This window comes from Podarcis tiliguerta (assembly GCF_965153285.1).
Source record: "Podarcis tiliguerta genome assembly, chromosome: 14".
Classification (NCBI taxonomy): domain Eukaryota; kingdom Metazoa; phylum Chordata; class Lepidosauria; order Squamata; family Lacertidae; genus Podarcis; species Podarcis tiliguerta.
In genome coordinates, this window is record NC_139547.1 from 40,483,841 (window position 1) to 40,503,792 (window position 19,952).

Genomic DNA, 19,952 nt, shown 5'->3' on the forward strand with positions numbered 1-19,952 from the left:
ACTCCCAACACACATGCAGGCTCACTGCAGCCAAAACAGATGATAAGATTAAAAAAGTTCTTGATAAAAAACAACTACGGGACGTGGGTGGCGCTGTGGGTTAAACCACAGAGCCTAGGACTTGCCAATCAGAAGGTTGGCGGTTCGAATCCCCATGATGGAGTGAGCTCCCGTTGCTCGGTCCCTGCTCCTGCCAACCTAGGCGTTCGAAAGCACGTCAAAGTGCAAGTAGATAAATAGGTACCGCTCCAGCGGGAAGGTAAATGGCGTTTCCGTGCTCTGCTCTGGTTTGCCAGAAGCGGATTAGTCATGCTGGCCACATGACCCGGAAGCTGTACACCAGCTCCCTCGGCCGATAAAGTGAGATGAGTGCTGCAACCCCAGAGTCGGTCACAACTGGACCTAAGAGTCAGGGGTCCCTTTACCTTTACCTAAAAAACAACAACACGCAGTTGCTTACAGTAATACAACCAAATAAAAGAAAGAAACGGTTTTGGAACAATTAGGACTTCAAAAGATATTTAAAACGATAAAAACTTGAGCAAACTGCAGAGCTAAAAACAAATGGTGCTCACCCGGAAGTGCCCCCTCAGGGATGAGCCACACCAATTCGTTGTAGACAATACCAACTAGATGGGCCTATGAGTTGACTCAGTATATGGCAGCTCCCTATGATGACTGCTTCCAAGGCAAGTCTATTCCTAGGAGACTCCTGCCTGCTCTTTCTTTCCCTTGCCTGTTGGTCATAAAATCCTATCTGATTCACACATGTGCTTGGCCCTGTGGATTAGGCATCATTTTTAGCTGTCTTTCATCTTATTATAGCTTTTTGGGTTATCTGTTAGGAGGGAAAGAGATCTCCAAACCCAGCCTTCTGGTGGGTGAATGACCAAAGCAAAGAGGTGAAGTGGAGCTTTGAGGAACTGGGAGTCTTATCCCGGAAAGCTGCCAACATGCTCCTTGGTCCATGCGGCTTGCAAAGAGGTGACCGGATCATGACAGTTCTACCCCGGATTCCAGAATGGTGGCTACTAAGCGTGGCTTGTATGCGGACAGGTTAGTCAATATTATGGGCAAGAAAATAGTCATTAGTGTTGGGTGGATTTGGAGGGCAGGATAAGGTATTATTTCATTATTTATCCTTCCTCTTACTTGTGTGAGTCCAATGTTTAGCTAGCAGAGCTTAAAATTTAGCATCCCTTTGCAGCATCAAACATAGAAACGTCTGGGACAAAGGTTGCTTAACCTTATTAGTAATTATCCAGGATGCTTTAGCAGACTAGATCCTCCCATTTTATCCCTTTCAATTGGTTTAAATGTAATGTAATGTAAGAATAAAATTACTGTTCACTTACATAAAGCTTCAGACTTGGTTCAGCAGTAAGCAGCAGTGAAAAACAAACAAGGCAGAATATACTTCTAGATTACTAAATTCATGGTTGAAATAAAAAATGGAGTCTAGTAGCATCCTTTCTCTGTTGGCTACATGGTGAAAAAATAAAACTGAGCTCTGAGCACGAAGGAATAATAATAATAATTTATTATTTCTACCCCGCCCATCTGGCTGGGTTTCCCCGGCCACTCTGGGCAGCTTCCAACAGAAGGTTAAAAATACATTTAAGGAAGTAGTAACGATTATTTTCCTATGTTTACTTTTCCTGCCAGGGCAAGCAAAGGATGTGACCTCACAGAGCCCCATCTCTAGGAATTTACAGGAGAAACTCCATGTGTCTTAACCCTTTGCTTATCTAGCAACATATGAAATTTTATTTCGGCTGCGACATTATTTCCCAGAATAAGAACATAAGATGAGTCTGCTAGATCAGGCCAATGGCTCATCCAGATCAGTGTTCTGTTCTCACAGAGGCCACCCAGATCCTTGTGGGAAATCCTTAAGCATGACCTGAGCACAAGAGCACTCTTCCCTCCTGCGGTTTCCAGCAAGTGGTATTCAGAAGAATCCCTGTCTTTGACTGCAGAGGCAGAGCAGAAGCAGTTCTAGATAAACCTTTTAGAAGAAGGCTTGGAAGGCTTTAAAAGGGACTTAGTCAAACACATGGAGGATAAGGCTATCAATGGCTATTAGCCCTGACGGTTTTGTACTACCTTCAGGTATCAGAGGCAGTATGCCTCTGAATAACTGTGGCTAGGGATCATGTGTGGAAGAGAATTATTACACTCTGTTTATGGGTGTGCTGGGCCCAGGGGTAACCCAAGTAACGCGGTCCAGGTCCAGTCCTGAATCCAAGGAATCCGCGAGGAGTCAGTCCGACAAGACCAAGGCAGGACACGAGGCAGGAAACCAGGCAAGGTCAGGCACGGGGTCACAGGCAGGTTCTGGCAAACAGCAATGTTGTTCCCGCAACCCAGGGCGGGGTCCAACAGCCTTTTATCTCTGTCGGGGTAACGGCCGGTCCTGATCCCCCAGTGACTCACCTCCCTGTCTCACCCGAAGGCGAGCACTCCTCCTGCGAGTACTCAGGTCTCTCCTTCTCTCAGACCTGAGTCTCTGCAGCTCGGGAGATGTTGGTGGGTTACTACACCCAGAGGCCGCCTCAGCCTCTCCTGACCCAACTGGTAGTGGAGCAGCTGTAAGTGATTGCCCAGCTGAAGGCAATGAGGTAATCCCCACATCTGGAGCCATGGCAGGATCAGGCCCCTGACTCGGCCCAGCTGGTGCTTGTTGCAGGGGAACTTGTGCAGACTGGGGCTCTTCAGAATCAGGCCCCAGACTAGGTTCAGATGCCACCTGAGGCAAAGGATCCGGTGTGGACTGAGACTCCTCTGGCTCCCAGTCACAATGGGCATCCTAGAGACATCTGGTCAGCCACTGTGAAAACAGTATGCTGATCTAGATGGACCTTTGTTCTGACCCAGTAGAGCTCTTCTTTATGTTCTTATGCTACTGATTCATTTATCTGAGGTTCAGCACACCTGCTTTAACCACCGCATTATCCTCGAATGAGATACCACTGTGCGTGCAGTTTTTCCAAGCAAGGAGACTTTCTGAGTTCTCTGCTCACTTCATTGCCTGGTTCCTTTCTAGGTATTGTTTTCATCCCAGGGACGCCCCAGTTAACAGCCAAAGACATCTCCTACAGGCTACAGGCTTCCAAAGCCAAATGCATTGTGGTCAGCGACGCCTTGGCCCCCGCAGTGGACTCAGTCCTATCCGAATGCAATTTTCTGAAAACCAAGCTTCTTGTGTCCGACAGCAGCAGAGATGGCTGGATGAACTTCAAGGATCTCTTCCAGTAAGTACTGCAATGGACAGAGCATGAAACGAGAGCAACCAGTCGCTATGCTCACTCTGCTAAGATGTTCCAGGTATACAACACTTACTCAGTTATAGTTTCCTTTGGAAGAAAGTCACTGAGGACTCAGTGATGTTTTGTAACATTGGTATTTATTTACCAGCTGGGTGTAGGTGGAAGCATAGATAGAACCAAGGGTGGATAACTATCTTCAGGCCTAGGGCCAGATTGACCCACAGCAAACCCTTCAGGGGTCATGTGTTAAGGGGGCTGGAGCTGAAGTGAAAAAGTGGGGATAGCCAATTTTATTTCTTTTTTTTAAAAAAAGAACTCATTTGGGGGGATCAGTAAGATCACAAAAATCTTTTGACACCACAGCAAGGAATCTTCAGGAGTGGTTAGTTAAAACATTTTTTAAAGATTTTTTTTTTTAATAGACAAATTTGGAAGACCTTGACAGGCACAGAAATCCTTTTGGCACCACAGTGGGATACCCACAAGAGCACACACTAAAAATATATAATCCATTTTAAATTTATTTAAATGGACAAATTTGGGGGGTCTTTGGAGCATGCCCAGAAAACTTCTTGGTGGCCGAGAAACTTGGATGCTGTACAGCAATCCATTGGATTTATGCCAAGCTGGTATAGTTTGGGCAGCTTGCCAGGGGGTTTCATTCACGAAATGCATGTTTCACATTGATCCCGTACAATGTCACTGTTTTTAAGAGCAGCACCTGCCAGCCATGACTGTGTTAAGACAACAAGCGACGAGCCCATGATCATCTACTTTACAAGTGGGAGCACAGGGTCTCCCAAAATGGTGGAACATTCCCACTGCAGTTACGGGATTGGATTTACATCAAGCGGCAGGTAACGCCCGTTGACTTCTTTCAAACTCTTGCGGTGGCAAAACAATGCAACGCCATTTTGGATTAGGGTGCAGAGGGCCCTGACAGGATTGGAAAGCTTCAGGTTAAGAGGAAGACAGGTGGATCAGAAGGATGGGAGGCTCAAGCGGGGGCACAGGTGCTGGGTTCTGTCCAACTTTTGGGGGGCAGCAGAAGTATGATGTCATGTGACAGAAGGAGGCCTGATGGGGACTGTCACATCCACGGGAAGGCTTGATGGGGCCCAACGCGGCTCTGGCTAGGCCTGACGGGGCATGGAATATTGACAGGGCCCAGTCCCCTGGTTGAAAATGGGGGGTGTGACTTGGCACCCCCCAGCTCCCCCCTAGATGGCACCCCTGGGCCAGGTAAAGCAGCATTGCCCATTACTAAGGTTGTGAGATTTCTGTTCTGGACTGTATTCAGCACTGTCAGCACTGTTTCTCTTGCACTGCAGTTTGGTTTCCCTCCAATACTGTGTTATTTGTCTCACTGCCTGCTACTTAATGCAAGTTATGAAACTTACATAATGTATGTAACTTTGACATAACTTGCAAGGTGCTGGTGGGGGAGAACAGAGCAGCAGGCTCAACCAATGGTGCAATTAGTGAGTTTTAGACTTGACTTAGATTATGATGTGTTCCCTGTGGGTCTTCTATTCTGCTAAGTGGGGCCCTAGACTTCCTCCCCAAAGTCTTACCTGTCAGCAGAGACAAAGGTATTGCTGGAGGTGAGGAGTTTTCTCTCTGGAGTTTTCCACTCCACTGCCCATATGGACTTTACACTTCTCTGCCAGCTCTCCCTGTACCCTCTAAATCAGATGTGCAACATCTCTGCCGAGACATCCCGTAAACTGCTTCCTAGGATCCTGACTATCAACAGCCAATGTGTTCTTTCTCACTGAACAGGCACTGGATGAATCTGACTCCTTCAGATATATTCTGGAATACATCTGACACAGGATGGGTGAAGTCAGCTTGGAGCAGCGTGTTTGCTCCGTGGATCAATGGGTCGTGTGTCTTTGTACATCACCTGTTGAAATTCGAACCCACCGTCATAATAAACGTAAGAATAAAGGCCTGTGGAGTGTAGGTGGGTTGGGGCATGACCAAAGACTGAAATTCAGCTCAAAAAGGATTTATTGGAACATTGGGAACAAGAAGAACAAGAATGACAAACAGGAACACTTGGCCTAGTATATATGCCTTAAGCCAGCCCAGGCAAAGCACATCCACCACCTGTGATAGGCTGCCTTAATGCTGCAATTAGCGAATTGCAACACTGGCCCTATCTCAGGAGCGACTGGCAGCCTGCCAGCTATTAAGAATGTCATTGGAGGGTTTTAGAATCCTCTCTGTCTTTTGTTATGCAGATGAAGCTCCTGAGCTCCAGGAGGCCTGAAGGCCTAGGCCTGCATTGCATTCATGCAGCCTGGCTTCAGTCTACAATGCCTGCATACATAACATCCTGCATGCAGGTCATAGGTTCACTTTTAAGGAAAGGGTTCAGTTGTAAGGGATGAGCATTTCATGCAAAAAGTTTCAGATTCAAGCTTTGGCAAATATGGAAAAGACTTCAGTCTGAGGATCTCAAGAGCCTCTGCCAGGCTATGTAGGGTCTGTGGACCAGAAATGAGGAACCTCAAGGTCTGGACCCAAATAAAGCCCTCTATGCTTCTAAAGAAGGCCTACCGGACTCCCCCTAGGTCACACCCCTTTCCAAGCCACAACCCTCACTGGTCCGGCTTTGTAGCCTCCTTGACCACTTTTGCCCAGCTCGAATGTGTCCTTCAACTCTGATAATGCCTTTTGATTCCCTGGGCGGAGGACAGAGAGGGATGTGAGAGTGTGTAGAATCTAGAGCTGTGCACTGGGTCCTAAACTGGATCTTTCTGATTCTGGTAGACCCAACATTCAGCTGGATCAGGTTGAGGCAGCATGGGATCACCCCAGATCAGCTCAAGTCCACCCAGAGTGATCTGGGGCTGTCAAAAGAGGGGTCCACCTGGCAGCAAAGAGAAGCTAAGGAAATGGGCAATCAGTCTGTGTACATTGTTACACTGCATACCCATTTTTCTGATGTTTCTAAAGAGAGCTTCTTTTGAAAGTTCCTTCTGACGTCCCACCGAAAGCTACCCTCCTAACGTTGGATCTCACCCTATGCTCCAAAACCAGAATTTGAGGTTGCAATAATGGTTGTACTTCCATTGCCTCCGTTCAGACTCTCAACCGATACCCAATCACGACTTTCTGCACAGCTCCTACTGCATACCGGATGTTGGTTCAGCACGATCTCACCAGGTACTTTCTAATGCATAACTGGAAAGATGAACACAAGAGAAGTGTGATGAGAATTGGATGGGTGGCAAGAGGTTCTTGTCATTTGCTACAGCTGCTCATCTTTACCACGGACGGCTGTAGTTCCTAGTAGATCACTGTCCTTGTTTTATAGAGGTGGGTTGTTAAAATTTTGCTAGCCCATGAGCATATTTTGGTGCCGTGCTCTTGCTAGAGCCAAATGACTCATGCGAGAGCACAGCACCACTGCCGAGCTCAGCAGCGGCTGTGCTGAAGGGAGGGCCCATTCTGGGATCTAATCGGAAGCTGGGATGGCTTCTGTAATTCCACGATGTCCCAGGAAAACACTTGAAGGGTATGTGTTTGTACCTTATACACACTGTAGAATACCTGTGTGGGCAGGTAAGGAAAGATTGTAATTCATTTCTACACTATTGCATTATGGGAGAAAGAGACACTCTTGAGTCATTGCCTGTAGTTTGAGGCTTGGGGTGTTCTTAGGAATGGAGCCTGGCCCATACACCATGGCAAATGTTACGAAAACAGATGCTTAACCTAGTCTATCATTTGAATAATTGCATGACTAGAGAAATTGCATACTGTTCCCTGCAGAATCCATTTGCTTAATCAAGTTAAGCATAATACCACTGCCAAGTGGTTTATGAAACACAGTCTAATCGAATTCAAGGGATTAGATGAAAACACCAGCACAAATCCAGCTGGCTATAGCTGGTGCTTCTGTAGCAGGTGTGGGGAACCGACAGCCCTCTAGATGTTTCGGGAACACAACTGGCATCAGCCCCAGTGTCCTGCTCTAGGTGAGTCCCAGGTTGCAGGAAACTTTCCAGATAACCAAGACTGTTGTGGGTATGGGCAGCAGGAACATCCAAGGGCAGCCCAAGGTCCAATTCCAGACAAGCAGTGGTTCCTAGAGGGGCTCAGGCAAGGCTCCATCTGAGCTCCAGTCTAGGGCAGCAGAGATTCAAACAAGAACTCAGACAAGAGGGTAGCCCAAGGTCCAGCTCACCAGCAGCTCAGATAAAGAACAGGTCAAAGGGTGGGTCAAAGTCCAGGTAAGAAAACAGCTAGCTCTAAAAAAAATTGGCAGGAGTATTGTAATAACCTGCAGTTTTAAAAATATAGATATATGAAAATAGATGAATAAAAAAATGATTAAATATAATTTAGAATATGCAGGGAATGATGATAAAAAAAATTAACGAAGCGCAGGAAGGAAGTTGAGTTTTGAAATGTTTGATTTACTGTTAAACTACTATTGAAACGTATATAAATGAAAACCATAAATATATGACGAAAACAGCTAGCTCTGTGTACAACACAAAGTGGTGGTAGCAAGACATTGAGGCATTAAGCCAGAGATGCCATAACTCCACCTTCAGCCTCTTTGAGATTCTGCAGAGAGATCTACTCAGGAGGAGGGTCCATGAATAAATAGCCCTTTACTCACGAGGAGTCTCCTGCAACCGAGCATTTCTCATGGCTGTGGGGGTCTCAGCCTGCCTCTTGAGGTACCATCACCCCTAGGTCTTGTTCTGCCTCTGCATCCCAGACTGAGCTCCCTTTCTGCAGGGAGGGGGCCCTGCCAGCCTCCCCCAAGGGTCCCAACTCTTCCGTGGATATTGTTCTGGGCTATTCCTGAGTTTCTGGGGCTCCGGATCCTCCTTGGTAGAGGAGTCATCTGGTGAGGGCATGGGACCCAGCAAGCAGAGCCGATGATCGGGGTGATGGGAGTTGTAGTTCAGCAACATCAGGAGGACCAAAGCTCCCTCACCCCTGATCTATAGGATTGCTACTGATGGTTGCCATTTCTTCTCAAGCTGCAAATTCATGAGCCTGAAGCACTGTGTGACAGGAGGGGAACCACTCATCCCAGAAGTGATGGAGCGGTGGAAGGCTCATACGGGGCTGGATATCTATGAAGGCTATGGACAAACAGAAACAGTATGTCTGTCTTTGTTAGTGTATGGTGGTGGGTCTTTTGACAGCATTCCATTCTGTCCAATCTTCTGGGGGGTAAATTCTAGTGGTGGGCATGGCTAGGGACAAAAGTGGGCGGAGCAAGGAATGTAAATCTTTCTTTTTTCCTGGGCACTAGTTTCTACATGCACCTCTCAATCCCCTTTGCTCCTAGACCAAACCTTGCTTGTCTTAGATTGGTATGCTGTCTTCTCATGCCACAGTGAAAACAATCTCCTCCCTCTCCAAAATCACCCTAAATTTCATTTAGTTGTATTGTGCTCTCTCGATCTCTCTTTCTCTCCTTCTTACAGGTAACAATATGTTCCAATATAAAGGGAATGAAAATCAAACCGGGCTCACTAGGAATGGCTTCTCCACCATATGATGTCCAGGTACAAACTTAAATTTACCAGAATGGTGTCCATCGAAAGGCTTGAAGAAAACAGAGAATAAATATTATTTATCCTTGTACTTTAATTCCCTATAATTTATCTGTCACCAAGTAAATCCCCATTATTATGAATGGCGGGGAAGTCCTGTATATGCAAAGTAATTTGCTCTTTTCTCAGCTGTGTTCCAGCTGAGCAGTCCATTTTCCTTGTTCCAAAGAATTGAATGGGATTCAATGAAAACTGATTAGCCCCCTCTTTATCTAAAGATTCTCAAATGTTTTCCATTTCTCAATAGAATATCATGTACTAGAACTCTGTGAACACACACACACACAATATGAATGCTATATATATATATATATATATATATACATACATACACACACACACACACACACACACACACACACCGTAGAACTTAATGGGGGCCATTGATTACTAAGTCAATCCTCACTTGCATAGTTCAGTTTTCCATCTACATGTTCCTACTATTTCCCATTTCTTGGAGTGTAACATAACCCTGAGAACAAGCTTTATCTATTTTTATTTATTCCATAGAACCTAATGGGTGCCACAGAGAACCAAGGATATGCATATAAATTTTAAATCAAGGCCTGTCAATTGAAATGATTTTGGGAAGCTTCCTTCTGTTGTTTGTTTGTTTGTTTGTTTGTTTGTTTGTTTCTACAGACTGTAGATGATGAAGGCAATGTTCAACCTCCAGGACAAGAAGGGTACATTGCGATCAGGATCAAACCCAAGCGACCATTTTGTCTATTCTCAGGGTACTTAGTAAGTATTATCTGAGGTGACGAAGTGGGCAAACTAAGGAAGGAGAAGAAAATCAACACATAAGACTCTTGCTACACTTTCCTGTGTAACTTTTTAAGCCGGGGGAAGGAAAAGCTGTGCCCTCCAGATATTGTAGGTCTTCGACTCCCATCAGCCTGGCCAGATGTGAGCTATAACTCAGCAACATCTAAAAGGTATCAAGTTGCCTGCCCCTGCTTTAATGAATGAGTTGTACTTCCCTGTTCTTGTGGGAGGAATGTATTTTGGGTTTTTATGTTCATTTTTGTGTAGTGTTTTCTAATAAATAATAATAACTCAATTTGGTGTTCCTCAGCAGGTCTGGTGAAAATGTTCACCAACAGCTTCACTTGATCTGGGTTTGCATTTGTAACAGGGATTGGTTGTGGTAATGGATGGGGGAACGGATTTGATCCCATTCACATTTAAAGATGAACCTTCTTCATTTGCACTTCCCAAAACAATACCCAAACTGAAACACAGCCATCCTTTGGAACTTGCACTTTTCTGAATTTTGCAATGTCGTGGAATGTGTACCCCCCAAAAAGGGCATATGCCAGGGTAAACTGCATAAAACACATACGTTGGTGGAAATAACTTACCTAGCTCTTCTATATTAAGGGAAATGGCTTTGCAGGACCTTGGTGCAACAGCCCTTTCCCCATTTGTGAATCCCAACAACTGGTATTCACAGTCTGATGGTATTCACTCCTCTGATGGTGGAGATGGAAAATAGCCATCATGGCTAAAATCCGTTCATAACTTCATCATCCATCAATTTGTCTAATCCTCTTTTCAAACCATCCACTCTCCCTTTGCATGGTGGTTTGGTTTAGGGTCTGGTGGAGAGTATGAGAAAATAGAAACAACAGAGAGGCGGAGATAGGACACACTCAGATAGGGCAGAGGAAGTGACAGCATCTGGTCCAAGGACCCTCCAAGATCTGGAGCTGGCCCTGTAATCAACCCAAGAGCCAGTCGCCTTGCTATTTTATCTCGAGGCACCATTACCAAAAGGGACAGATCAGCAGTCATTGGTTGAAATGTTGTCTGGTTGTTGTTGCCAGGATAACCCTGAGAAAACAGCAGCTAGTGAACGTGGCGATTTCTATATCACTGGAGACAGAGCGATTAAAGATGAAGAAGGCTATTTCTTTTTTGTCGGAAGATCAGACGATTTGATAAATTCGGCTGGGTAGGTTTGGTTCAGTTGGCTTTTCCATTTGCTCTGCCACAAAAGGCACGGGACTGACCTCCTTCTGTCTCTTAGGTATCGTATTGGCCCATTTGAAGTGGAGAGTGCCTTGATAGAGCACCCAGCGGTGGTGGAATCAGCTGTGGTCAGCAGCCCAGATCCCGTGAGAGGAGAGGTAACAGAGATTCAAGCACCCAACACATTCTGCAATGCACCATACTCAGGGGGCAAAAGCCACATGCAGTTTGCTTGCTTGGGGAAAGCGTAATAAATCTTGAAACATGACAGCGGCACTGGCAGTACTGCATTTCAGGGATGCTTCTGAGTCGAGGAACTATGAAAATGTTCTCAGTGAGCAAACTCACCTTAGCTCAGCTGGGTACAAATGAAAAGTCGGGGGGGCAGCCCAATGCATGATCTTACCAGGACCACAATGGCGTTTAAATATCTCCCTTTCCCTAGAGATGCTGCCAACCTCCATGAATCCCTAAATCCTGGTCTTCCCTTCCCTCCAAACAGTTATATTTGCTATGCTCTGGCTATGGCCAACACAAAATTAATCAATCTTGGCCTGTAGTTCTCCAAGTGAAAATCCTTCTGTAGATAAAATGGCGCAATCCATGCTCAAGAGTAGGGGCAGCAGCAGGCTCAGGGGAACCCCCCAAATTTTCAATATTTAGAGGGGAATTTCCTAAGTGGGGTGAAACTACATGAGAATAGAGCATGCTTAGTGGATGTGAAATGCTGGCTGACTGCAGGGGGACGAGGGGAAGGCGGATTAGAATGGAGTGTCTTTTGCTACACCAAGCACTTAATCACACTGAAACCTACTTTTTCTCTCTGAGTCATTAAAGCACATACAATTGGCATCCTACAGGTGGTGAAAGCCTTTGTCGTCTTGTCACCTGCCTTTTTATCACATGACCCAGAAGAATTAATCAAGGAGCTCCAGGATCATGTGAAAAAGGTGACTGCTCCTTACAAGTATCCTAGAAAGGCAAGTATCTTCCCAGGACCTAACCAGGAAATGACAGTGTGTGTTGAGAAGTCAAACTTTGGGAAATCAAGAAGTTGTGTCTCACTTTCCTCTTGGACTGATGTGATATGTGCCCTAGTGGCTTGGTGCTGACTTGGGAGACTTTTCCCTGCTCATGACTCTAGGTACAGGAAGACAGCAATGATTTCACTGGTTCTCTGTAAGTGATATTGTGCAGCAAGAGTCCCAAGTCAGACCAACAGTCTATCTATCTTCTCCCGATTCCTGCAGCCTCTATTAACTCTGCTTGCTCAGATCTCCCCTGCCTCCTGCAAACCACAAGAGCAGGCTCCGGCAAAAATCACAATGCAGGGGAAACCGGGAAACCAGCCAATGCCTCTACGTAGCACCCTCCTTATTTCAGACATTGTGATATATCAGCATATCACGATGTTTAGCTGATGATATATCGCGATGTTGAAAACCAGATACTGCCCAGCCCTGTCCACGGGTACTAGTCATGGTGGAAGGATCCTCCTTCCTTGTACTTCAGTAGCAGCAAGCATCTGAATTACTAGCTGCAAGGGAACAGAGTGATTACGCTCCTGTTCTGCTTTTAGGCTTTCCAGCAGCACCTGGCTGCCACCGTGAGAAAGAAGAGTCTGGACTGCATTGGCTTTCAGTCTGATCCACTAGGGCCCTTAGATCTTCAGAGGCCCTTCTCCAGGTCCCTCATCTGAGGAAGGCTTGGAGGGTAGTGACAAGCGAAAGGGCCTTGTCTGTTGTGGCTATTCAACTGGCTATTCAGCAAAGGAGCCAGTGTGGTGTAGTGGATAAGAGTGGCAGACTCGTAATCTGGAGAACCGGGTTCACGTCTCCGCTCCTCCACATGCAGCTGCTGGGTGACCTTGGGCCAGTCACACTTCTCTCTGAAGTCTCTCAGCCTCACTCACCTCACAGAGTGTTTGTTGTGGGGGAGGAAGGGAAAGGAGAAGGTTAGCCGCTTTGAGACTCCTTCGGGTAGTGATAAAGCGAGATATCAAATCCAAACTCTTCTTCTTCATCATCATCTGTGGAATGCTGTCTCCAGCAATGTCCATCTGGTGCCTTCACTGACATATTTTCAGGGCCAGGTCAAGCCTTTCCTTTTTCCAGCCAGGCCTTGGGATAGACTGTGATGCTGTCCTTTTCTTCCCAGTGTGCTACCAAAGCTTCCTCCAGCTGTTACGAGAGTTGTTTTGCTAGCTTTGTAATGTACCATATATTTATATTAATTTTTGTATGCCTGTTAATTTGCTTGGAGGCCTTCAAGTAACGAACAAGTCTAATGAATAATAACAATGATCGTAGACTGGAGATGTTTTCGGGGTGTTGTTGTTGTTGGCTGGAAGAAGCCATTAACTTGACACTTCCACTCACATGAAAAACACTAAACTCTTGTGAGCCATGGTAACGTGACTGCAATAAATGACGCCAATGTCTTTTACTTTGCTAGGTCGAGTTTGTCCAAGAACTGCCAAAGACAGCTGCAGGGAAAATGCGAAGGAACGTTTTGCGGAAAAGAGAGTGGGGGACTGTCTAGCTTTGGAAGGACATTTGCATATGCAGAATCGTCCTGCAATCAGCTGTTTGCTCTGACGATGGAGAGTTCCCCCATCTTGCCTTCATACCCTAATCTATTGCTAAGTTCTGATATCTCAAGCAAAGGGATTCAAGCTGTCCAGCAACAATAACTATACTTTCTCCTAAGTTTGCTTCTCTTCATATGAATATCTCAACATTCCACCATTCTTCTTGGCTTTACCTTTTCGTCATGACTTTCTATGCCAAAATACCAGCATGCTTTCTCAGCAGGCCAACTGTTTTGAAAAGGCATGAGCCTTAAAATGAGCAGAGAGTGTCACTTCACAACTCTTCACAGCATGGACCCATGAAAAAGATGGGCAAATTGCCATGTGAAACTCCTGTGATTTTCCAGGTTGATGGGCTGCAAATTGATTTTTTTTCTAGACCCAAATAACACGGAAATCAGCCTGAAATTTACACTACATTCCATTCCTTTAGTTCTCCAGAACTGCCTTTCTACATCATGTGAACACTCAAATATCATGGGCAAAATAACAGCTAGGGGAACGTCAGGAGAATGGAATTAATTGCAGTGAGAATGCAGCCTTTGTCGCCAAAGTGAAACTGCAATACATCGGGAATTCTTCACCGTTACATGTTTGCGTGGCGAGTTCCCACCCCCCACCAGGGAAATAAAGACACAGGACACCAGAATTAAGGTTAAATGGGCGAATTAGGCCACAACTTTACTGATTTCAGGAATGAGAGGCATTGGCTTAGGCATTGGTCCTATCAACTATCCGGCTCCAGCCCGTTTGCTGAAGACCGGGAAGGGTTAACACCATAAAGGGGGAGTCCTGCTGAGGCACGTCAACTTGCTGGCCGGCTGGCAAAAGAGGGTGAGCACTGGCCGCGCCGGCCCTAAATAGGGCAGGCCACGCCCCCCCCCCAGCCACACGATTGGCTGGCTGGGCGGACGATGCGGACGGGATTCCCCTGCTCTCGCGGGGGCTGCGACCCAGCCCCCGCGCACGTGGGGTGGGCGTGAAGCCCGCAACCCCACCTCCTTGGCCAGGTCCGGAAGTGGCTTTATTATTATTATTTCCTGTGGCCCTTCAGATGAAGTTGATGGATTCCATCTCCTATCCATCACAAGACAGCATGGCTAATGGTTAGAAATGATGGGAGTTGTAGTCCAGCAACATCTGGAGAGACCCAGCTACGTAGAATGCAATGGATGTGTAGTTTGCTACAGCTTGAAGTTCTTCAGCTCATTCTAGGGAAGGGCAAATTTGTTGATTCTGGTTTCTAGTTTTTCTAATCTTAAATCGGTTTCTAGATTAGCTTGTCTTAGTCTGCGCAAAAATTCCTGCCGGCATTTCTCCTAATAGATGCATTTTTGTATGCAACGCTACCTAATTTATAGATTTTTGCAAACAATTTCCCATAACATAACAAAATTTTCAGTATTATTTTCATGTGCGCATGTTTCTAGGTGCATCTATGTACAAATTCTTTGGTTGGAAAACTTCATTGCAAAATTCAGTAAAATGTGGGTTTTAAAGGAAAGCTGCATTCCCCCCCCCCCAAGTATTGGTTTGGGAAGCGCAAATCTGGTAAGTTTGTATTAAAATATGAACTGAACAAATCTCTATCCCATCCCCAAGTCTTTCATATATTTCCCTTCCTTTGTGTTGCTGATGAGCATGGTTGCACATGGTTGTAAAGCAAGATGAGCTCCGCAACCCCAGAGTCGTCTGTGACTGGACTTAACTGTCAGTGGTCCTTTGGTAAAGGACCCCTGAATGGTTAAGTCCACCCATTTCAGGCTAAGGGAGCCGGCGTTTGTCCACAGACAGCTTTCTGGGTCATGTGGCCAGCATGACTAAACCGCTTCTGGTGCAACGGGACACCGTGATGGAAACCAGAGCGCACGGAAATGCCGTTTACCTTCCATTCACAGCAGTACTTATTTATCTACTCGCACTGGCATACATTCGAACTGCTAGGTTGGCAGGAGCTGGGACAGAGCAACAGGAGCTCACCCCGTCATGGGGATTCAAACCGCCGACCTTCTGATCAGCAAGCCCAAGAGGCTCAGTGGTTTAGACCACAGCGCCACCTGATCCCTTAACACTCATCTAATCAACATACAACTGGCCCCATCCCTTTGTGACATCTCAATAATTTAACCAAGTGCAGCCAGAGGAGACAAGACACCCCTGTATGCCTAAGTCCATGTTGACATCAGAGCAAATCTGTCGCTGTTGCAAAATACTCTTGCAAAATGCCATAGGCTGTGATCCGCCTCATCGTATATACATATATTGAAGAACATTAGTTCTTTGCACTGTTTTGCAGAAACACTTGGGTCAGAAGCGCCACATAGCCTGTGTATATTTCCATTGCATTCTACCCAACCATAATTTTATGAGACATTAATGTACACGAAACTTTTATGTTGTGCTGCCCACTGTGCAACAAATTTCAGAGCTGACCTTTGCATTTCCTCAAAGGAAAGAGTTTTCTGATTGTGGCAAATAAATAATCGCTGGAAATAAAGGTGTTTTCACTCTTTTTTTTGGGGGGGGGAGAAATATTTATTAAAGTTTACACAATACAATAAAAGAAACAAACTAATAAAGAAACAAAAGAATGAAGGAAGGAAGGAACAGAAAAAGAAACTATAAAATCCTCCCTCAACACTATATCTTAAATTTCATCCCCTACAAAGAAAGGGGTTTTCTCATTCCTTACACAGAAATATCTGAAAGAACGCTTCCTCCCCTATTGACCAGTCCAGGCATTAAGATCATCATCACTCTCAGAGGTTCAAAGTGGTTCATTAGTTAGAGGGCCTTCTCAGTGATGGCACCACAAATATGAAACTACCTTCTCACAAAGATACATGTGGCACCAGCTCTTTACAGGTCTCAATGGTTGCTGAAGACAGAGCTCTTTAACCTGGCCTTCAAAAACTGAAGAGATTATTTCAGTGTCCTCCCAGTGTCAGGGTTATTGATTTTGGAGTTGTATTTTTGGGGGAGGGGATTATGGTTAACAGTAGCTAGTTTCTACTGTTTCGCTTGTGTTTTTATATGCAGTAATCTGCCTGGAACCTTCTTTTGAAGGCATTATGAAAATTCTAAGGTGTCAAAAAATAATAATGTAATAAATACCTAGAGTGGGCACACATGCACAGGTGCATAAACCATTTTCTGAGCAATCCCAAAGCCATTTTGACTCTCTTAAATGACCCCAAATATTTCTCTGCTGTAGAAGGACATATCTGGGGAAGAATAACTTTCCAAATAGTTATTTTTCACTTGTAAATCCTGTAAATAAATAAACTGCTTGGAATGGAACCTCTGCAAATCCGGTTTGGCAAGTATCTGTTAAGCAGGAGATGTAAAATGGAGATGTAATATGGACAATGCTTCTTTGAAACACATATTTTTAACAATGTCCCACGCTAAGTTTTGGGAGAAAGTGTTGCATTGTATAAATAACACGTTACGGAGGAATTTAAGATTTTCAAATGTGAACATTCTTTTGAACTATATACCTACTGTATGGAAAGTGAAAACGGAACAGTGAAAATGGATTCTACGTGCCATAATGGTGGCTAAGAAATTGATATTGATGCACTGGAGGAATAGAGATATGATTCCCCTTAATCAATGGCTTGACAATATGACAGCATTTGCAACATATGAACAGACTGCATATAGACACAGACTTTCTTTGGCTGGATATAATGATATATGGAATGACTTTACACAGAATATATTAAGTTATTGATAAATATATTTGTACTAGGCTAATAAGACTATACACATCTGTATGCAACATACGGAAATGTAATGGAGTGTCTTTCTTTTATTTCTATTTTCATTCATGTTTTTCTTTTTTCTTATTCTTTTTCATCACTCTTTTTATAAACAAAATTATTCTAATAAAATACCAATTTAAAAAAACAGAGCAGACTGTCAATAGAGCAACTTCTGTGTATCAGGAGGTACAATTTTGTGAACGGGAATCAGGAAGTAAGGTATTTACCTAGGGTTACCATATTTCAAAAGGTAAAAAGTAGGACACTCCGAAATTTGTTGTGCTTTTAAAGACAAAGCCCAAACGCCAAAAAAAGGATGACCCAGACTGGTCAAGATAGGGCAATCAGCACACATTATCAGATATCTTCACAGATGTGAGACAAACTACACTCTCAAATTTATGTTGTAGACCACCTTTCTGTGACACGTGTATGATGCTTTTGCGGTGGTCCTTGGCTAAGGAGCTGGGCAGTTTCTAAAGTCTTTAAAAGGTTTTGCACACTTTCGCTCTGGGTCCTCACCTTCTGGGCGGGTGTGCATTCTGTTGCAATAGAGCAATAAAGATCCGCCTTGCGTTCACTGCATCCTACCTTAGCTCATTCTTCTCTGACCGATAACAACCTTGGGGGACTCTGAATCCCTTAATGTAAAAGCCCTCCACTCCCCCTTAATTTCCCTATTTTCTGGTAACAAAGAGCAGGCAAATCATCCATTTTACCTTTTCCCAATATCTCTGTACTCATTGTATCCTTGTTATATGGAAGGCAGAATAACTAATCATTTTCTGCTGTGGTTTCAGGAGGATTTTCAGACTCACTTCAAATGTTAAGCTGATCAGCCCACAAATACTCATGCTTTGGATGTTCCTAAATTTCAAACGGCTGAAAATTCAGAGGAGGCATTTAGGTTTGCAGTGAAAACATCTAGCCATCCAGAAATGAAAATGATAGTTTGTACGTAGTACAGTGGTACCTTGGTTTACAACTATACAGTGGTACCTCGGGTTAAGAACTTAATTCGTTCTGGAGGTCCGTTCTTAACCTGAAACTGTTCTTAACCCGAGGTACCACTTTAGCTAATGGGGCCTCCCGCTGCCGCCGCCGGAGCAGGATTTCTGTTCTCATCCTGAAGCAAAGTTCTTAATCTAAGGTACTGTTTCTGGGTTAGTGGAGTCTGTAACCTGAAGCGCCTGTAACCTAAAGCGTCTATAACCCAAGGTACCACTGTAATCCGTTCCGGAGGTCCGTTTGTAAACCAAAACAGGTTGTAACCCAAGGCCCCCAAAAGGGGGTTGTAATCCAAAAAAAGGTTGCAAACTGGGACACGCACTTCTGGGTTTGACATGTTTGTAATCCAAAACATATGCAAACCAAGACGTATGCAAACCAAGGTACCACCGTATAATAATAGTTTGCAGCTGAGTGCTCAATGTACTTCACAGCCAGTTAGTGCAGATGATACCCAATTAGAATTGTAGCATTAGAAGGGACCCTGAAGATCATCTGATCCCACCCCCTGCAATGCAAGAATATGCAGCTGTTCCATACAGGGATCGAACCTGCAAGCTTGGCATTGTCAGCACCACACTCTAACCAACTGAGCTATCCAAGCTGATGGACCAATGGTCTGACTCACTATGCTGTTGCTCTGAACACAGAACTCAGAGATTTCTTTAAACACAGAGAGATAGGATGATCTTTTGGGTCACTCTAGGAATGAAGGGGGTGGGGGAGAAAATGTTAAGAAATCTGTATGCAGATGCAAATGTTTACCCTGTTGCTTTCATTCCCTCCTCAAGCTGTTGCCTGAGAAGGGTCAAAGTACCATCATATTTTACGGATTATGTCAATTATTAGAGGACACTGGCATCCAATACTTGGCCACACACCTTTTTGCTGTGGAAGTGCATGCCAAGGCAATTCAGGACCCTCAATGCGCATGATGTTCTCCAAGCAATAGCTGCCACAACTGCTTTGAAGACAGAGGTGCCCTGAAAAGCGACAGAGCCCCGTGAAGAAGCCCTTTCTCCTAAAAACCTTTCGCTCCAGTTCCTGACCTACCAGAATTCTCAGGTTAGTGCTCTCCCCAGATGGGCCTAAAACCCCAACTCCATTTGAACAGCAAAAATGGCACTGAAAAACTACATTTTATCCAGCAGATGTTGAATGAGCATTTCTCTTTCTTCCTCTTCATTTATGGCATGGGTGGTAAAGTCCTTCAAACGTTCTTAGACTACAACCCCCTATAACCCTAGCTAACTTGGGCAATGGTCAAGGATAATAGGAGTTGTTGTTCAGCAACATCGGGCTGAACAACAGTGTGAACTGGCAGCGAACTGGCAGTGTGGTGTAGTGGTTCAAGTGCCAGACTAGGATTTGGGAGGCCAGGGTTAAATCCCTACTCAGCCATGAAGCTTATTCAATGTCATAAAAACATAAGCGTGTGTGTGTGTGTGTGTGTGTGTGTATAGTATTTGCATTGTTGTAATATGATATACACGGGACGCAGGTGGCGCTGTGGTCTAAACCACTGAGCCTAGGGCTTGCCGATCAGAAGGTCGTGGTTCGAATCCCCATGACGATGTGAGCTCCCATTGCTGCTCCTGCTCCTGCCAACCTAGCAGTTCGAAAGCACGACAAAGTGCAAGTAGATAAATAGGTACCGTTCCAGCGGGAAAATAAACAGTGTTTCTGTGCACTACTCTGGTTCACCAGAAGGGGCTTAGCCATGCTGGCCACATGACCCGGAAGCTGTACGCTG

At 45.0% G+C, this 19,952-nt stretch overlaps 1 protein-coding gene across 6 annotated transcripts in view; it reads left to right on the top strand.

The window, feature by feature from the left end:
- ACSM5 (acyl-CoA synthetase medium chain family member 5) overlaps positions 1 to 15,921 on the top strand; it is a 24,212-nt gene extending 8,291 nt beyond the window's left edge. For 4 of the 6 annotated variants that reach the window (XM_083413561.1, XM_083413562.1, XM_083413564.1 and 1 more), the window contains exons 3-14: positions 846 to 1,056; positions 3,047 to 3,254; positions 3,983 to 4,126; positions 5,052 to 5,208; positions 6,364 to 6,443; positions 8,279 to 8,402; positions 8,732 to 8,812; positions 9,503 to 9,604; positions 10,690 to 10,817; positions 10,893 to 10,992; positions 11,695 to 11,814; positions 13,289 to 15,921. In XM_083413561.1, coding sequence (XP_083269687.1) covers positions 846 to 1,056; positions 3,047 to 3,254; positions 3,983 to 4,126; positions 5,052 to 5,208; positions 6,364 to 6,443; positions 8,279 to 8,402; positions 8,732 to 8,812; positions 9,503 to 9,604; positions 10,690 to 10,817; positions 10,893 to 10,992; positions 11,695 to 11,814; positions 13,289 to 13,375 — 1,542 coding nt within the window. In that variant the 3' untranslated portion in view covers positions 13,376 to 15,921. The remainder of the gene's footprint in view (positions 1 to 845; positions 1,057 to 3,046; positions 3,255 to 3,982; positions 4,127 to 5,051; positions 5,209 to 6,363; positions 6,444 to 8,278; positions 8,403 to 8,731; positions 8,813 to 9,502; positions 9,605 to 10,689; positions 10,818 to 10,892; positions 10,993 to 11,694; positions 11,815 to 13,288) is intronic. The other 2 variants (XR_014504917.1, XR_014504918.1) reach the window with 1 other exon arrangement.
- Positions 15,922 to 19,952: the final 4,031 nt, after the last annotated feature.